General features: G+C 37.0%; 1 protein-coding gene across 4 annotated transcripts in view; it reads right to left on the bottom strand.

Annotated features, from left to right (window-relative positions):
- The window catches only part of khnyn (KH and NYN domain containing), a 31,885-nt gene extending 14,467 nt beyond the window's left edge, over positions 1-17,418 (bottom strand). For 2 of the 4 annotated variants that reach the window (XM_067400929.1, XM_067400928.1), the window contains exons 1-4: positions 17,196-17,417; positions 14,793-15,040; positions 13,400-13,534; positions 9,636-11,074 (exon numbers count right to left, since the gene is read on the bottom strand). In XM_067400929.1, the coding sequence (XP_067257030.1) occupies positions 9,636-11,074; positions 13,400-13,534; positions 14,793-15,040; positions 17,196-17,220 (1,847 nt within the window). In that variant the 5' untranslated portion in view covers positions 17,221-17,417. Of the gene's footprint in view, positions 1-9,635; positions 11,075-13,399; positions 13,535-14,792; positions 15,041-16,965 lie in introns of all 4 variants that reach the window. The other 2 variants (XM_067400932.1, XM_067400931.1) reach the window with 2 other exon arrangements.
- Positions 17,419-19,503: the final 2,085 nt, after the last annotated feature.

Below are 19,503 nucleotides of genomic sequence, written 5' to 3'. Positions count from 1 at the left end.
CCGCAATTCTGACTTTTTAACTCGCAATTCTGACTTTTTAACTCGCAATTCTGACTTTTCTCTCGCAATTCTGACTTTTCTCTCGCAATTCTGACTTTTCTAACGCAATTCTGACTTTTCTAACGCAATTCTGACTTTTCTCTCGCAATTCTGACTTTTCTAACGCAATTCTGACTTTTTAACTCGCATTTCTGACTTTTCTCTCGCATTTCTGACGTTTCTCTCGCATTTCTGACGTTTCTCTCGCAATTCTGACTTTTCTCTCGCAATTCTGACTTTTCTCTCGCAATTCTGACTTTTCTAACGCAATTCTGACTTTTCTCTCGCAATTCTGACTTTTCTCTCGCAATTCTGACTTTTCTAACACAATTCTGACTTTTCTAATGCAATTCTGACTTTTTAACTCGCAATTCTGACTTTTCTAACACAATTCTGACTTTTCTCTCGCAATTCTGACTTTTCTAACGCAATTCTGACTTTTCTCTCGCAATTCTGACTTTTCTAACGCAATTCTGACTTTTCTCTCGCAATTCTGACTTTTCTAACGCAATTCTGACTTTTTAACTCGCAATTCTGACTTTTCTCTCGCAATTCTGACTTTTCTCTCGCAATTCTGACTTTTCTAACACAATTCTGACTTTTCTCTCGCAATTCTGACTTTTCTAACACAATTCTGACTTTTCTCTCGCATTTCTGACCTTTCTCTCGCAATTCTGACTTTTCTAACACAATTCTGACTTTTCTCTCGCAATTCTGACTTTTCTCTCGCAATTCTGACTTTTCTCTCGCATTTCAGACCTTTCTCTCGCAATTCTGACTTTTCTCTCGCAATTCTGACTTTCCTCTCGCAATTCTGAATTTTCTCTCGCATTTCTGACTTTTCTCCTCGCAATTCTGACTTTTCTAACGCAATTCTGACTTTTCTCTCGCAATTCTGACTTTTCTAACGCAATTCTGACTTTCCTCTCGCAATTCTGACTTTTCTCTCGCAATTCTGACTATTCTCCCGCAATTCTGACTATTCTCCCGCAATTCTGACTTTTTAACTCGCAATTCTGACTTTTTAACTCGCAATTCTGACTTTTCTCTCGCAATTCTGACTTTTCTAACGCAATTCTGACTTTTCTCTCGCAATTCTGACTTTTCTAACGCAATTCTGACTTTTTAACTTGCATTTCTGACGTTTCTCTCACATTTCTGACGTTTCTCTCGCATTTCTGACGTTTCTCTCGCAATTCTGACGTTTCTCTCGCAATTCTGACTTTATAACTCGCAATTCTGACTTTTCTCTCGCAATTCTGACTTTTCTCTCGCAATTCTGACTTTTCTCTCGCAATTCTGACTTTTCTCTCGCAATTCTGACTTTTCTCTCGCAATTCTGACTTTTCTCTCGCAATTCTGACTTTTCTCTCGCAATTCTGACTTTTCTAACACAATTCTGACTTTTCTCTCGCAATTCTGACTTTTCTAACGCAATTCTGACCTTTCTCTCGCAATTCTGACTTTTCTCTCGCAATTCTGACTTTTCTAACGCAATTCTGACTTTTCTCTCGCATTTCTGACGTTTCTCTCGCATTTCTGACTTTTCTCTCGCAATTCTGACTTTTCTCCCGCAATTCTGACTTTTTAACTCGCAATTCTGACTTTTTAACTCGCAATTCTGACTTTTCTCTCGCAATTCTGACTTTTCTCTCGCAATTCTGACTTTTCTAACGCAATTCTGACTTTTCTCTCGCAATTCTGACTTTTCTAACGCAATTCTGACTTTTTAACTCGCATTTCTGACTTTTCTCTCGCATTTCTGACGTTTCTCTCGCATTTCTGACATTTCTCTCGCAATTCTGACTTTTCTCTCGCAATTCTGACTTTTCTCTCGCAATTCTGACTTTTCTAACGCAATTCTGACTTTTCTCTCGCAATTCTGACTTTTCTCTCGCAATTCTGACTTTTCTCTCGCAATTCTGACTTTTCTCTCGCAATTCTGACTTTTCTAACGCAATTCTGACCTTTCTCTCGCATTTCTGACCTTTCTCTCGCAATTCTGACTTTTCTAACACAATTCTGACTTTTCTAAAGCAATTCTGACTTTTCTCTCGCAATTCTGACTTTTCTCTCGCATTTCAGACCTTTCTCTCGCAATTCTGACTTTTCTCTCGCAATTCTGACTTTCCTCTCGCAATTCTGAATTTTCTCTCGCATTTCTGACTTTTCTCCTCGCAATTCTGACTTTTCTAACGCAATTCTGACTTTTCTCTCACAATTCTGACTTTTCTAACGCAATTCTGACTTTTCTCTCGCAATTCTGACTATTCTCCCGCAATTCTGACTATTCTCCCGCAATTCTGACTTTTTAACTTGCAATTCTGACTTTTCTCTCGCAATTCTGACTTTTCTAACGCAATTATGACTTTTCTAACGCAATTCTGACTTTTCTCTCGCAATTCTGAATTTTCTCTCGCAATTCTGACTTTTCTCTCGCAATTCTGACTTTTCTAACACAATTCTGACTTTTCTCTCGCAATTCTGACTTTTCTAACGCAATTCTGACCTTTCTCTCGCAATTCTGACTTTTCTCTCGCAATTCTGACTTTTCTAACGCAATTCTGACTTTTCTAACGCAATTCTGACTTTTCTCTCGCATTTCTGACTTTTTAACTCGCAATTCTGACTTTTCTCTCGCAATTCTGACTTTATATCTCGCAATTCTGACTATATCTCTCAATTCTGACTTTATAACGCGCAATTCTGACTTTATAACGCGCAATTCTGACTTTATAACGCGCAATTCTGACTTTATATCTCTCAATTCTGACTTTATATCTCACAATTCTGACTTTATATCTCGCAATTCTGACTTTATATCTCGCAATTCTGACTTTATATCTCGCAATTCTGACTTTATATCTCGCAATTCTGACTTTATATCTCACAATTCTGACTTTATATCTCTCAATTCTGACTTTATATTTCGCAATTATGGCTTTATAATGCACAATTCTGACTTTATATCTCGCAATTCTGACTTTATATCTCGCAATTCTGACTTTATAACGCACAATTCTGACTTTATAACGCACAATTCTGACTTTATATCTCTCAATTCTGACTTTATATTTCGCAATTATGGCTTTATAATGCACAATTCTGACTTTATATCTCGCAATTCTGACTTTATAACGCACAATTCTGACTTTATAACGCACAATTCTGACTTTATAACGCACAATTCTGACTTTATAACGCACAATTCTGACTTTATCGCACAATTCTGACTTTATATCACACAATTCTGACTTTATATCTCGCAATTCTGACTTTATATCTCGCAATTCTGACTTTAAATCTCGCAATTCTGACTTTATATCTCGCAATTCTGACTTTATATCTCGCAATTCTGACTTTATATCTCGCAATTCTGACTTTAAATCTCGCAATTCTGACTTTAAATCTCGCAATTCTGACTTTATATCTCGCAATTCTGACTATATCTCGCAATTCTGACTTTATAACGCACAATTCTGACTTTATAATGCACAATTCTGACTTTATAACGCACAATTCTGACTTTATAACGCACAATTCTGACTTTATAACGCACAATTCTGACTTTATAACGCACAATTCTGACTTTATATCTCTCAATTCTGACTTTATATCTCGCAATTCTGACTTTATATCTCTCAATTCTGACTTTATATTTCGCAATTATGGCTTTATAATGCACAATTCTGACTCTCTCTCAATTCTGACTATATCTCGCAATTCTGGCTTTATAACGCACAATTCTGACTATATCTCGCAATTCTGACTTTATATCGCACAATTCTGACTTTATATCGCACAATTCTGACTTTATATCACACAATTCTGACTTTATATCACACAATTCTGACTTTATATCTCGCAATTCTGACTTTATATCTCGCAATTCTGACTTTATATCTCGCAATTCTGACTTTATATCTCGCAATTCTGACTTTATATCTCGCAATTCTGACTTTTCTCTCGCAATTCTGACTTTTCTAACGCAATTCTGACTTTTCTCTCGCAATTCTGACTTTTCTCTCGCAATTCTGACTTTTCTCTCGCAATTCTGACTTTTCTAACACAATTCTGACTTTTCTCTCGCAATTCTGACTTTTCTAACGCAATTCTGACCTTTCTCTCGCATTTCTGACCTTTCTCTCGCAATTCTGACTTTTCTAACACAATTCTGACTTTTCTAAAGCAATTCTGACTTTTCTCTCGCAATTCTGACTTTTCTCTCGCATTTCAGACCTTTCTCTCGCAATTCTGACTTTTCTCTCGCAATTCTGACTTTCCTCTCGCAATTCTGAATTTTCTCTCGCATTTCTGACTTTTCTCCTCGCAATTCTGACTTTTCTAACGCAATTCTGACTTTTCTCTCACAATTCTGACTTTTCTAACGCAATTCTGACTTTTCTCTCGCAATTCTGACTATTCTCCCGCAATTCTGACTATTCTCCCGCAATTCTGACTTTTTAACTTGCAATTCTGACTTTTCTCTCGCAATTCTGACTTTTCTAACGCAATTATGACTTTTCTAACGCAATTCTGACTTTTCTCTCGCAATTCTGAATTTTCTCTCGCAATTCTGACTTTTCTCTCGCAATTCTGACTTTTCTCTCGCAATTCTGACTTTTCTAACACAATTCTGACTTTTCTCTCGCAATTCTGACTTTTCTAACGCAATTCTGACCTTTCTCTCGCAATTCTGACTTTTCTCTCGCAATTCTGACTTTTCTAACGCAATTCTGACTTTTCTAACGCAATTCTGACTTTTCTCTCGCATTTCTGACGTTTCTCTCGCATTTCTGACTTTTCTCTCGCAATTCTGACTTTTCTCCCGCAATTCTGACTTTTTAACTCGCAATTCTGACTTTTTAACTCGCAATTCTGACTTTTCTCTCGCAATTCTGACTTTTCTCTCGCAATTCTGACTTTTCTAACGCAATTCTGACTTTTCTCTCGCAATTCTGACTTTTCTAACGCAATTCTGACTTTTTAACTCGCATTTCTGACTTTTCTCTCGCATTTCTGACGTTTCTCTCGCATTTCTGACATTTCTCTCGCAATTCTGACTTTTCTCTCGCAATTCTGACTTTTCTCTCGCAATTCTGACTTTTCTAACGCAATTCTGACTTTTCTCTCGCAATTCTGACTTTTCTCTCGCAATTCTGACTTTTCTCTCGCAATTCTGACTTTTCTAACACAATTCTGACTTTTCTCTCGCAATTCTGACTTTTCTAACGCAATTCTGACTTTTCTCTCGCAATTCTGACTTTTCTAACGCAATTCTGACCTTTCTCTCGCATTTCTGACCTTTCTCTCGCAATTCTGACTTTTCTAACACAATTCTGACTTTTCTAAAGCAATTCTGACTTTTCTCTCGCAATTCTGACTTTTCTCTCGCATTTCAGACCTTTCTCTCGCAATTCTGACTTTTCTCTCGCAATTCTGACTTTCCTCTCGCAATTCTGAATTTTCTCTCGCATTTCTGACTTTTCTCCTCGCAATTCTGACTTTTCTAACGCAATTCTGACTTTTCTCTCACAATTCTGACTTTTCTAACGCAATTCTGACTTTTCTCTCGCAATTCTGACTATTCTCCCGCAATTCTGACTATTCTCCCGCAATTCTGACTTTTTAACTTGCAATTCTGACTTTTCTCTCGCAATTCTGACTTTTCTAACGCAATTATGACTTTTCTAACGCAATTCTGACTTTTCTCTCGCAATTCTGAATTTTCTCTCGCAATTCTGACTTTTCTCTCGCAATTCTGACTTTTCTCTCGCAATTCTGACTTTTCTAACACAATTCTGACTTTTCTCTCGCAATTCTGACTTTTCTAACGCAATTCTGACCTTTCTCTCGCAATTCTGACTTTTCTCTCGCAATTCTGACTTTTCTAACGCAATTCTGACTTTTCTAACGCAATTCTGACTTTTCTCTCGCATTTCTGACGTTTCTCTCGCATTTCTGACTTTTCTCTCGCAATTCTGACTTTTCTCCCGCAATTCTGACTTTTTAACTCGCAATTCTGACTTTTTAACTCGCAATTCTGACTTTTCTCTCGCAATTCTGACTTTTCTCTCGCAATTCTGACTTTTCTAACGCAATTCTGACTTTTCTCTCGCAATTCTGACTTTTCTAACGCAATTCTGACTTTTTAACTCGCATTTCTGACTTTTCTCTCGCATTTCTGACGTTTCTCTCGCATTTCTGACGTTTCTCTCGCAATTCTGACTTTTCTCTCGCAATTCTGACTTTTCTCTCGCAATTCTGACTTTTCTCTCGCAATTCTGACTTTTCTAACACAATTCTGACTTTTCTCTCGCAATTCTGACTTTTCTAACGCAATTCTGACCTTTCTCTCGCAATTCTGACTTTTCTCTCGCAATTCTGACTTTTCTAACGCAATTCTGACTTTTCTAACGCAATTCTGACTTTTCTCTCGCATTTCTGACGTTTCTCTCGCATTTCTGACTTTTCTCTCGCAATTCTGACTTTTCTCCCGCAATTCTGACTTTTTAACTCGCAATTCTGACTTTTTAACTCGCAATTCTGACTTTTCGCTCGCAATTCTGACTTTTCTCTCGCAATTCTGACTTTTCTAACGCAATTCTGACTTTTCTCTCGCAATTCTGACTTTTCTAACGCAATTCTGACTTTTTAACTCGCATTTCTGACTTTTCTCTCGCATTTCTGACGTTTCTCTCGCATTTCTGACATTTCTCTCGCAATTCTGACTTTTCTCTCGCAATTCTGACTTTTCTCTCGCAATTCTGACTTTTCTAACGCAATTCTGACTTTTCTCTCGCAATTCTGACTTTTCTCTCGCAATTCTGACTTTTCTCTCGCAATTCTGACTTTTCTAACACAATTCTGACTTTTCTCTCGCAATTCTGACTTTTCTAACGCAATTCTGACCTTTCTCTCGCATTTCTGACCTTTCTCTCGCAATTCTGACTTTTTTAACACAATTCTGACTTTTCTAAAGCAATTCTGACTTTTCTCTCGCAATTCTGACTTTTCTCTCGCATTTCAGACCTTTCTCTCGCAATTCTGACTTTTCTCTCGCAATTCTGACTTTCCTCTCGCAATTCTGAATTTTCTCTCGCATTTCTGACTTTTCTCCTCGCAATTCTGACTTTTCTAACGCAATTCTGACTTTTCTCTCACAATTCTGACTTTTCTAACGCAATTCTGACTTTTCTCTCGCAATTCTGACTTTTCTCTCGCAATTCTGACTTTTCTCTCGCAATTCTGACTTTTCTAACACAATTCTGACTTTTCTCTCGCAATTCTGACTTTTCTAACGCAATTCTGACCTTTCTCTCGCATTTCTGACCTTTCGCAATTCTGACTTTTTTAACACAATTCTGACTTTTCTAAAGCAATTCTGACTTTTTAACTTGCAATTCTGACTTTTCTCTCGCAATTCTGACTTTTCTAACGCAATTATGACTTTTCTAACGCAATTCTGACTTTTCTCTCGCAATTCTGAATTTTCTCTCGCAATTCTGACTTTTCTCTCGCAATTCTGACTTTTCTCTCGCAATTCTGACTTTTCTAACACAATTCTGACTTTTCTCTCGCAATTCTGACTTTTCTAACGCAATTCTGACCTTTCTCTCGCAATTCTGACTTTTCTCTCGCAATTCTGACTTTTCTAACGCAATTCTGACTTTTCTAACGCAATTCTGACTTTTCTCTCGCATTTCTGACGTTTCTCTCGCATTTCTGACTTTTCTCTCGCAATTCTGACTTTTCTCCCGCAATTCTGACTTTTTAACTCGCAATTCTGACTTTTTAACTCGCAATTCTGACTTTTCTCTCGCAATTCTGACTTTTCTCTCGCAATTCTGACTTTTCTCTCGCAATTCTGACTTTTCTAACGCAATTCTGACTTTTCTAACGCAATTCTGACGTTTCTCTCGCATTTCTGACTTTTCTCTCGCAATTCTGACTTTTCTCCCGCAATTCTGACTTTTTAACTCGCAATTCTGACTTTTTAACTCGCAATTCTGACTTTTCTCTCGCAATTCTGACTTTTCTCTCGCAATTCTGACTTTTCTAACGCAATTCTGACTTTTCTCTCGCAATTCTGACTTTTCTAACGCAATTCTGACTTTTTAACTCGCATTTCTGACTTTTCTCTCGCATTTCTGACGTTTCTCTCGCATTTCTGACGTTTCTCTCGCAATTCTGACTTTTCTCTCGCAATTCTGACTTTTCTCTCGCAATTCTGACTTTTCTAACGCAATTCTGACTTTTCTCTCGCAATTCTGACTTTTCTCTCGCAATTCTGACTTTTCTAACACAATTCTGACTTTTCTAAAGCAATTCTGACTTTTCTCTCGCAATTCTGACTTTTCTCTCGCATTTCAGACCTTTCTCTCGCAATTCTGACTTTTCTCTCGCAATTCTGACTTTCCTCTCGCAATTCTGAATTTTCTCTCGCATTTCTGACTTTTCTCCTCGCAATTCTGACTTTTCTAACGCAATTCTGACTTTTCTCTCACAATTCTGACTTTTCTAACGCAATTCTGACTTTTCTCTCACAATTCTGACTTTTCTAACGCAATTCTGACTTTTCTCTCGCAATTCTGACTATTCTCCCGCAATTCTGACTATTCTCCCGCAATTCTGACTTTTTAACTTGCAATTCTGACTTTTCTCTCGCAATTCTGACTTTTCTAACGCAATTATGACTTTTCTAACGCAATTCTGACTTTTCTCTCGCATTTCTGACTTTTCTAACGCAATTCTGACTTTTCTCTCGCATTTCTGACTTTTCTCTCGCATTTCTGACGTTTCTCTCGCATTTCTGACATTTCTCTCGCAATTCTGACTTTTCTCTCGCAATTCTGACTTTATAACTCGCAATTCTGACTTTTCTAACGCAATTCTGACTTTTCTAACGCAATTCTGACTTTTCTCTCGCAATTCTGACTTTTCTAACGCAATTCTGACTTTTCTCTCGCATTTCTGACCTTTCTCTCGCAATTCTGACTTTCCTCTCGCAATTCTGACTTTTCTCTCGCAATTCTGACTTTTCTCTCGCATTTCTGACTTTTCTCTCGCATTTCTGACTTTTCTCCTCGCAATTCTGACTTTTCTCCTCGCAATTCTGACTTTTCTCTTGCAATTCTGACTTTTTTCTCGCAATTCTGATTTTTTTTCTCGCAATTCTTACTTTTCTCTCACAATTCTAACTTTTACTTGCAATTGTGAGTTTATATCTAGCAATTCTGACTTCTTTTCTGTGTGTTATAAAGTCAGAGTTGCAAGATATAAACTTGCAATTATCTTTTTTATTTTTTATTCAGTGGCAGGAAGAAGCTTCCATAAATAATGGTAAAATGCCCCTGAGAAACAATTCAATTTAGTTTGTCACTGCTGTGAACTAACCACCACACAGAATATGAAGTATATGAAAAGCTTCTGGAGTCAGCTAGCACAAAAACACACCAAATATCATCTAATTATCGATGTAGACAAATTCCCAGAAAATATATAATTTTTTGTCAATATCGCAAGGGAATTAGGAAGTCGGCCGAGACACACCCTCACTCTAACCACTATAGCACACATCATATTGCAGTTTTTACCTCATTGCAACATTGCTCCCATCGATGATGACTTGACGCAGCATGGGGTCACCGGGCTCGTCCGACAGCTGCAGTTTGAAGGGCGTCTTGAGGCTCTCCAGGAACCGCTGAGGTCCCGTGACCACAGACCCCGCTGTGCCTGCTCTGCCCGGTCTTGGTTTGGGTGCGATGGGGTGGTTGGAGAAATTTGGGAAACTGAGATCCATGTTTGGTTTGATACTCCGTGGAGGCGATTGGGCATGCAAATTCATTGGTTGTGGTTCAGGGTTAATGGTGTCAAAGGAGTACGTAGTCTGCGGCGGGCCTCTCACCGATGAAGAGCTGCTGTGAATGCTCAGCGGTTTAGACACGTCTAGGTTTGTCGCTCCCTTTCCGCTCCCAGTGTCGAGTTTTTCAATATCTGTCACTGAATTTGGCTCAATGGTCCAATCAGCTCGCTTGCTACCATTTCTCATCCCGTTCGCCTCTTTGGCGTCTTGTTTCTGCAGCTGCATGATCAGCTCGTGTGGCTTGAGCTCGGGTAGATTGCCATACACTTCCATTACTCTGTCCTCAGTGTATCCACAAGTGGCCGCAGCCTTCTTCAACACCCCCAAGACAAAGTCTTCCTCTTGAGCGTTCGCTTCTTCTCCATTACTAGCCTCTAGTATGTGAAAAGTCTCATGCGTTTCACCACTGATTCCCACCGCATTGTCTTTATTCTTGGTGTGAGGGTTTGGCTGGTTAGTTTTTTCATGCTCCTGCTGGATCAAATCCAGGATCTGCGAGGCTTCTTTGGGGCCGGTTCGGGTCAGAACGTTGCGCACCACGTCCTCAGTGAAACCCATCGCGGTGAAGAACTTGAGGAGGTGCTCGAATTCCTCTGTGCTTCCCGCGGACGATAGAGCGGCAGGCGTCTCGGATTCAGATTCTCGTTCTGGAGACTCTGGGATTTCGAAGTGTGTTGGGTCGAGGGTGAAACCTCTGGAAAACGGATTATGGGATTCATTGCTGAAATCATCTGTGCCGTTAACTCCGTCATAAGAAGATTGTGGCTGCTGGGAATGTGAGTTCTCTGAATTATGATTTGATGCTCTGTGCACAATTTCATCAGCACTTCTCTGCATCGCCGATGATCCATTGCCTTCCAATGGGATCAGACCTTCCTGGTACTGTTTTGCATATGAGTCCAATCCAGACTGCTTCACCAAATCCAGCAGAGCCTCTTTCACCATCACCGGTAACACCAGCAGATCAAGGGTGTGGCGGTCCTCCAGATTCTCCACCAGGCACTTGAAGGCCCGACGTGACTCCAGGGATTCTCCCGCTATCCCGAGCCCAGCCTCAATGCGCCGTCCCTGGCTGCTCTTGTATTTCTCCACCAGGTCTGTAATAAAGGAGTAGGCTTTCACCACAGGCTCTGCCAGTCCGGTTATGAGAAGAAAGCCTTGGGATCCCACCTGCAGGAGAGATTTAGAGATTGAAGGTTTAGGCCCTGTTAACACCTAATATTAAGATGCGCTTTGGTCGATCAGATCATAGTAGACAAGGAGGATGCTTTCCCATTTACACCTGGTGTTTTAATCCGACTCCTTTGTCCACTTTTAACCAATTCTGTCCTGATTTCTTCGAGGAGAGGGTCTATGGGCGGGTAAATGTATGTTTTTTTTTCAGATCTTTCGATCCAGTGGACGACATAAGCTCACGCAATTTACATTATGAATGTGACCGGAGACGATGGAAAAACATATGGACAGCATCAGCTTTCCTTTCACCTCTAACAAAGTTTGTGTTAGAAATCAGGAATGGTGAGGGATCATTGTGCTTGGTACATTTTTTATCTTCAAACTAAACTTGGATCTTCAGCCAGCAAAGTTCAAATCCCGTCTGGCTAGAGAGCTTCCCATAATGTTTTCACATTAGGTCAGTTGGTGGAGAGTGTGCGGTCTAGTGGCTGTTCGAACACATTTGACCACATGAGCATCTGCACTATGAAAGCAATCCGGTCAAATGCGATTTCAAATACCTGTTAAAGTGGTCAAGACATTTTACACCTGTATTTAGCACCATCCACTTGTGATCCGACCAAAATGCATCTTTATACCAGGTGGAAACCAGGTGTTCATTTACAGAAGCTGGATCATTATGCTCTAAGAACACAACAAGATTTACTATGGGACAGTAAACAATTCAAAAGCATATTTTACATTTGTATACATTTTAATTTAATTAAGTAACCTTTATCTTGTTTTAAGGATGCTTAGATATTTTTGGTATAGCAATACAATCCACTGATTATGAAAACAATCTGTTAGGGCACACTAAAACCTGAAGAGTTTTTACTTTAAGTTTTCCAAAAGTGCACTTAAAGGATTAGTTCACTTTCAAATAAAATTTTCCTGATAATTTACTCACCCCCATGTCATCCAAGATGTTCATGTCTTTCTTTCTTCAGTCGAAAAGAAATGAAGGTTTTTGATGAAAACATTCCAGGATTTTTCAGCTTCAAAGAGCTTTAAACGATACCAAAAAAAAAAAGCTTTACGCTGTATGAATATATTATATATATATAAAATGGAACTGGCGCTGTGTTCATTCCATAAGTAGAATAGGGAAAGGCGTAGGACATACAACGTAAGCTTTTTGAAGAATGCGAAAGTGCGGTTTTGGCGAAACCACTTGAAAGGCGATCATTTGTTTATATAAAGCATATACATTTACATTTTTTTTAGAAAATGACCAATCGTTTCTCTAGATAAGACTCTTATTCCTCATCTGGTATCGTTTAAAGCTCTTTGAAGCTGCACTGAAACTGTAATTTTGACCTTCAACCATTTGGGCTCCAGTGAAGTCCACTATAAGGAGAATAATCCTGGAATGTTTTCATCAAAAACCTTCATTTCTTTTTGACTGAAGAAAGAAAGACATGAACACTTGGATGACATGGGGGTGAGTCAATTATCAGGAAAATTTTATTTGAAAGTGAACTACTCCTTTAAAGAAATGAATACTGAATGAATATGTGCAATGTGACAGATGTCGAAAGTCAACATAGCATCAAATCTTGCATAATACAAATTCTTGGGGCCTCACGTATTAAAGTTGCATAACCACAAAAGGGCATCAAAAAGTGCATATGTTTCCCATGCATAGAAAAAAAAAAACACAATTAAAATGAAAATGCCACGACACTGTACATTCAAATGGTTTCATGAATTGAAAAAAGGTTATGCTACTTTTATTTTGTTTCTCTGGTAACCTTCATCTTGCAAGTTATGCAGTTTTATTTTGTATTTCCTAGAAACTTTATCTTGGTTTAAGGATGTTTAGATATTTCTCAGGACAGTAAGGCAAATACTGATAATTAAAATGATTTTTACTGATGAAATACCCATCTTTATGTTCACAGAGGACACTCACTTCCTGTTTTCCTAGTTTCTAGTAACAAAGGTGCTAGTATCATGTATGGATGATGCTATATTCAAATTATATCATGCATTGTAAAAAGGCATTGCTGAAATGAGGCGGGGTGGAGAACAACACACGTTCATGCACGCAGGTTGGAACAGAATGGAAATTTTTTATACATAGTCATGCAATACTTTTTTTCTTGTTGAGAAACCGCCTCATCCTGCTTTTACAATGACAACAGATGCAAGTACTTTACATTGTGTCGACATTTTTATATTTAGAAACAAGCAATCTGCAAAATCAGATACAAGTAAGACTTTTGTGTATATTCCATAAAATCAGTAAATAATCTTCAGAAAACACTTTGTACTTACCACAATATGCGCAGAGGTGTTTTTAATCAGGCAGTCCATGAACAGCCCTTTTGCACCACAGAACACACAGTGAAGCACTTCTGGAAACTGGATTTCTTTTTGCGCTTCCTGATTGACGACACCTTTCACGAACATCTAAGAGTCGCATAATATACAAGATGAGTTAATCATCAACAATTCTCACAATAGCAATAATAGAAAACAAGGTCATACTTTACAGTGTTCTGTTAGTTAAAGATTTACCTGACTATGAGCAATACATGTTACAATATTTATTAATCTTTGTTTAAGTTAGTTAGGGTCAGTTCAGGTCCATTAAATAATATTAACAGATACTTTTGACTGTATTAATAAATGCTGAAATTAACACAAACTACCATTAGTAAATGCATTATAACTATTTTTATTGTCATGTTAACAAATGAAACCTTATTGTAAAGTTGTACCAGAGGCATTATTATTGTAATTATGGGCTCTGAAATGATCTTACATGGAAGCCTCGGATCGATTCTAGTTAGTAAGATATTTTTTGACTGTAGCTTGATGTCAGTTAATATAATGCTATAATGCTCCTTTTACAAGATGTAATATGTCTCTTGTGTCCTCAGAATGTGCCTGTGAAGTTTCAGCTCAAAATCCCCCACAGATCAATTATTATAGCTTGTCAAATTTGCCTCTTTTTGGGTGTGAGCAAAAAACACGCTGTTTTTGTGTGTGTCCCTTTAAATGCAAATGAGCTCCACTTTCCAGAAGAGGGCGGAGCTTTAACAGCTCAACAACAACAAAGCTGGAGAATCTCACGCAGCCAAAATGAGGAAAGTGTTCAGCCTTACATTGTTCAAACCGGAGTCGACACTGATGGAGAGACTCAGGAAGAAGTTACAACTTTTAGACGTTTCTGAATGGTTAGTGGATAAATTGATGTAGTTGCTGTGGAGTTGATTCAACTCATCCACTAGCATGTGCCGTCATGTTCATCTTTTGTGTTGAATCGACCCTCGTTTGTGAAGCAGTCCGGCGTAAAATGACGGCATGACAACAACACTCGACTACAACAACTCTTCCTCTTCTCTAAAGCAGCCCAACATGGCCCCGCCCCCTTTGTTGCGTGTTCTTGGAGGCGGGGTTAATGCAAATTTTAGGGTTTGTGATGTCACTAACTCAGGAAGAAGCTTGTTGTAGTCCCGAGTTGCAGTCCTTAAAAAGTGATTTCTGTAAAAGAAATATCTCTTTGCATTGAACTTTGAGTGTCGTAACTTTGCAGATGTTGTTTATGATCAAACAGCAACATTACACACTAACTGAAGTTAAAAATCCCCCCCCCCCTTTAAAGCGCTGTAATCGATCATGTTGTTTCAGTTTAGGTGTTGAGAAACTGAAAGTGTTCAGACACCTTTGCTGCGTACACATCTCTCTCAGAGCCGCGCAGCTGCAGCCAGATCAGTCCGTTCTGCGCCGACAGCGTTTCTTCAGCTCCGATCATCAGCTTCACCCCGAAGACTCGCTCCACGGCGGGCTGTAGCGCCACCAGCGCCCCCCGCAGCACACCTGCACAGGTGAACTCATCCTCCACCTCCCGCTCCATCCGCTGGGATCCCCGTCTGTCCAGTGTGAGACCTGACAGAGCCATGATGACACTCACTGAAAGAGACACAGTCACTCCAGTGTGATTATGAGTCAGATCTGGACTATAACGTGGAATATGAAGTTCAATGGTTATGAAAGGCTTAAAACAAAAGTGCCTTTCAAAAGTCACTAAACTGGCTAATGTTGGTACTTTAAGTCCAAATAATACAAAAGCACTGTATTTGGATAGTGGTTTTACACCTTTAAATATGGAATAGGGAAGCACGATATAACATGTGCAGTTTTAATGTTATTGTTATCGGCCCGATAAGAAAATTTGGCCAATATATATTAAAGACGATAAATAATTTTTTCCTTCAGCTGAGACACTTCTGATGCACACTGTTCACCATGATGGTTTTGAATTGCTTGAAATATGATTTAAAATCACTTCACAAAGGAAAATATGGTGCAACGTACAGTGTGTCATATAAACTACATATTATTATAATGAGAACATTATAATTGTGTGCTTGGGATATGGCTTTCAATGCTGAGACTTTTGTTTTCAGAATCAGGCTTTCAAAACGTATTTCAAATGTAATATGTTCAACTTATGTCATATTTATGACTATTTAATTTAGAATTTCCAGTTTTTAATGTCACAATTTTGACTTTTAATCTCATATATGATTTAGTATGTCATAATTTGCCAACTTACCCAATATAGAATGTACCCTATAATATATATATATATATATATATTGTGTACAAAATAAGAATCTGTGTTTACATAATATATGTGTGTTTGTTTTGTGTATGATTATTATGTTTATATAAATACAGACACATACATGTATATATTTAAGAAATGTATGCATGTATAAATATATATTTATATAGAAATGTAAGATATTTATCTTAAATATATACATGAATGTATGTTTATTTATTTATATATACATAATAATTATACACAAAACAAACACACATATATTACGTAAACAAAGACTCTTATTTTGTACACGATAATCATGATTATCGTTGAACAGCCCTAATATATATATATATATATATATATATATATATATATATATATATATATATATATATATATATATAAAATGTAAAATACTAGTAGAATAATTAAATAACTGATGACTGACAAAGAAAGTAGAAAAAAATGAAATTTATCTGAAAGGTAAATTTTTTCTATGACTTTTATAAATGAATATTTACACATTTAGTTGCACATATTTTAATTAAAGGTATGTCATAATAGCCACACTATGAATTCAAAACTTAATGATATCACTCATTTTACCTATAGGTTCTGAAAAGTACATCTAATTATTGAACAACAACCCCATGATTCACAATAAGTATTAAATTAAAATAAGCACTCTGGGGCTTTAATTAAAATATGGGCAATTTAATATGTAAATATTAGTTTACCTTTCAGATTAATCTTTTTTTACTTGGATCATCAGTTATTCAATTATTCAACTAAACTGTCAAAACATCTAAATTTCTAATTTTATTTCACCTCAAAATAAAACAATAATTTTGACCCCACAGATCTAAAAACATTAATATTTCCACAAATCCCTTATTAACATAAAGACACACACAAAAACTTTGACATTCAACATAATAGCTACAACGTCATGGATCACTAATTTCCAGAGGTACAAAATTAGATCAATTAACCTCGAAACGGTTTCGACTATGTTCAGATAAATGACAATATTCAAAAATATCGTAGCCATAAACATATTCAACCAGATATTAAGTAGGTCATATAGTCATGTGCAATTAAACCTCGCCAAAAGATTAAAGATCAACTGTTGCATAATAATGTTCAGAGACTCAAAACAAGATTCGTTTGACTAGAAACAGAAACAGATTCACGGGGAATTCTTGACAAACTAAAAAACAGACGAATGAACTAGTAATATGTCAAATATGTAGGACTGAAGGACAGTAAACACGCTTCTTACCATAATCGCTTAACTTTAAACTGCGCTCGTCGTCTGTTTATGAAGCGCTCGCGATCCGAATTATAAACAATTCGGAGCACAATCTAGATTTAGTCCTTCTCGGTTATAAAAGGCTCGTTTTCTTTCAGAAATCAGCCCGAGCTTCGAGGAGACTCGTTTGTCCACATTCAGGACTGGTCATGATGTTTGTTGCTAAAATGAAACTGAGGGAAACTTTGACGAGATTCTACCGTAACTGACGTAAAGGACGAGCATCTGAATCCAGACGAGCTTTAATGTTCGCTTGCGTTCCTCTAATGACAGCAAACACACGACTGCTGAGCTGAAACGACCTCGAAGCACTTAAGACGACACAATCTGTGAAAACGAGTGAAAAACACATGAAGTATCTCCTCGCAGACTTTATTATGAATTTGCTCAGATTCAGTCACATCTTGCGGGAATTTCCACTGACGTAAAAACCACATCCGTTTTAAGTCGACAGCAGCAACAGTATAGTAAAGTTCACCAGCTGCCATTATAAGATCGTTTTTTCTATTGTTTACATTTTTAAACTATTTTTACTTGTTTTATTATTATTATTATTATTAACGATTATAATGAGGAACAAATACACAACATTTTAGGACGACCGCAATATTAAAAACACAAAGCAAAAATACCCACATTCTTTCAAAAGGAAAGTCATGTTTTTTTTTTTCTTTGCCTATGACAGAAGTGAATGTGACAATGTTGGGGATTTGAAATCGATATGTATGCCTATAAAATATATAAAAATGTACTAGCCTTTATAAAATTAATAAACTGACATTGAAAAAAATCTCAATTATGACATAAGTGTTATAAATATGTGAAAAAAAATCTCAATTATGACATAAGTGTTATAAATATGTCGCAAATATGTCATAAATATGACAAAAGTGAAAAGTCGAAATTATAACTTAAAAAATGTATAATTAAGACATTAAAGTCGAAATTACGCTATTTTTTATCCCGAGACGATTTGGACTTATGTCAGAATTTATTTTTATGACTTAATATGTCATAATTGTGACTTTTTAACTATAAATAGGCTATAGGCTACATCATGATGTCTATGGCTATATGCACGGTTACTTCCTGGTCAACGTTAAGCCAGCTCGGGCATTTCCGGTGAACTGTTAGCTGTTCATTCTGTCGCTGTACATCGACACAAAAGCATCAATGGTTGACTTTTTAATGTTGTATTCATATTTTAACGCAGTAATCACAATTTGTCAATAAACCAGTTTTATTGATTGCAATAAAGACGAAGCTATTGGGACCGTTTAAAACTCTGCATCTGTAATTAGACACGCATTTTTTTCCCCAGCACTTCAAATGTTATTTTTAATGTATGTGATGACCACAAACATTATCTGTTCATCCTCCTGAGATTGTCCCCATTGTAAAACGAACGTTTAGAAATGTGGGAAATTCAACATTTGATAGAAAACACTTATTTACAAATAAAAAAGACAATAATTACCACTTTAACCAGCAGGTGGCGGCAAAGTAGCATTTATTCGCGCATATATCAGCCATTTCCTCTCATCGTTTTTCACTTAGTTTTCTGACTAAATATTAAACATTATAAAATAACTAGGTTTAAAAATACATTTTGTCAATGTGAAGTATGAAGTAGGCCTACTCAAAAAATCTCATGAAAAACAACAACTTTTCTTGTGAATGAATGACACAGAAAGCGAGCGCCGCTCTCTCTTTATAATCACTGAAGCTGTCAGTCAGTGCAGCTCAAGATCAATGATTTCAGCACACTTGTGAAAACACATTTTATTCAATTAATCTAACTAAATTTCAAAGTAAATATTTAATTTTTGAAGCTTTTTTTCACATTAAAGTGTGAAAACGGTCAAATTGAATTTAGCCGAGGAGGAACACTGAGGTACGTCTTTATTTATTTATTTTTTATGCTCTCTTACGTTTGAATAACTAAATTAATGCTATGACAGACTATTTAAGTGACTATATTCTGATTATAAACTAAGTATTACACTAATGATGCTCAACACACCAGCAAGTGACTCTCACCGGAAGTTTTCCAGCTGGTTTATATTATTGCAGAAGTTCTAAAGAACGCTCCGTCCATATCCCATTTTGACCTTTTATCTCATAAATGGGACTTTTTATGTCACAATTTATACTTTTCATATTACACTTATGACTTTTTTGTCATAATATTTGTAGTAATATAATATTTTCACATTTCCGGGTTTCTCAGAAGCGGAAGTCGTCATAGTTGGGTAAACGTTTAGCGTGTATGAGAGACTTCGACACATATGTATTTTTTATGTTTCCATTTGAACAAATAGCAGAAGAAAAACTCAAAACTTTTCATAACTTTCAAAACGAGGGAAAAAATATAAAGCGATTGATAACGGCAGTCAGAAGAGAGAAAGATGTCATTTTTACCATCACTCCCATAGAAACATCCTCACAGCAGCGTTAGTTTTTTGTAATTTGATGCAACGGTAATATAATACTAAGTATAGTGTTATA

This window comes from Chanodichthys erythropterus, chromosome 11 (assembly GCF_024489055.1).
Source record: "Chanodichthys erythropterus isolate Z2021 chromosome 11, ASM2448905v1, whole genome shotgun sequence".
Classification (NCBI taxonomy): domain Eukaryota; kingdom Metazoa; phylum Chordata; class Actinopteri; order Cypriniformes; family Xenocyprididae; genus Chanodichthys; species Chanodichthys erythropterus.
The sequence above is the reverse complement of the archived record's forward strand: the minus strand, read 5'-3'. Positions and strand labels throughout refer to the sequence as shown.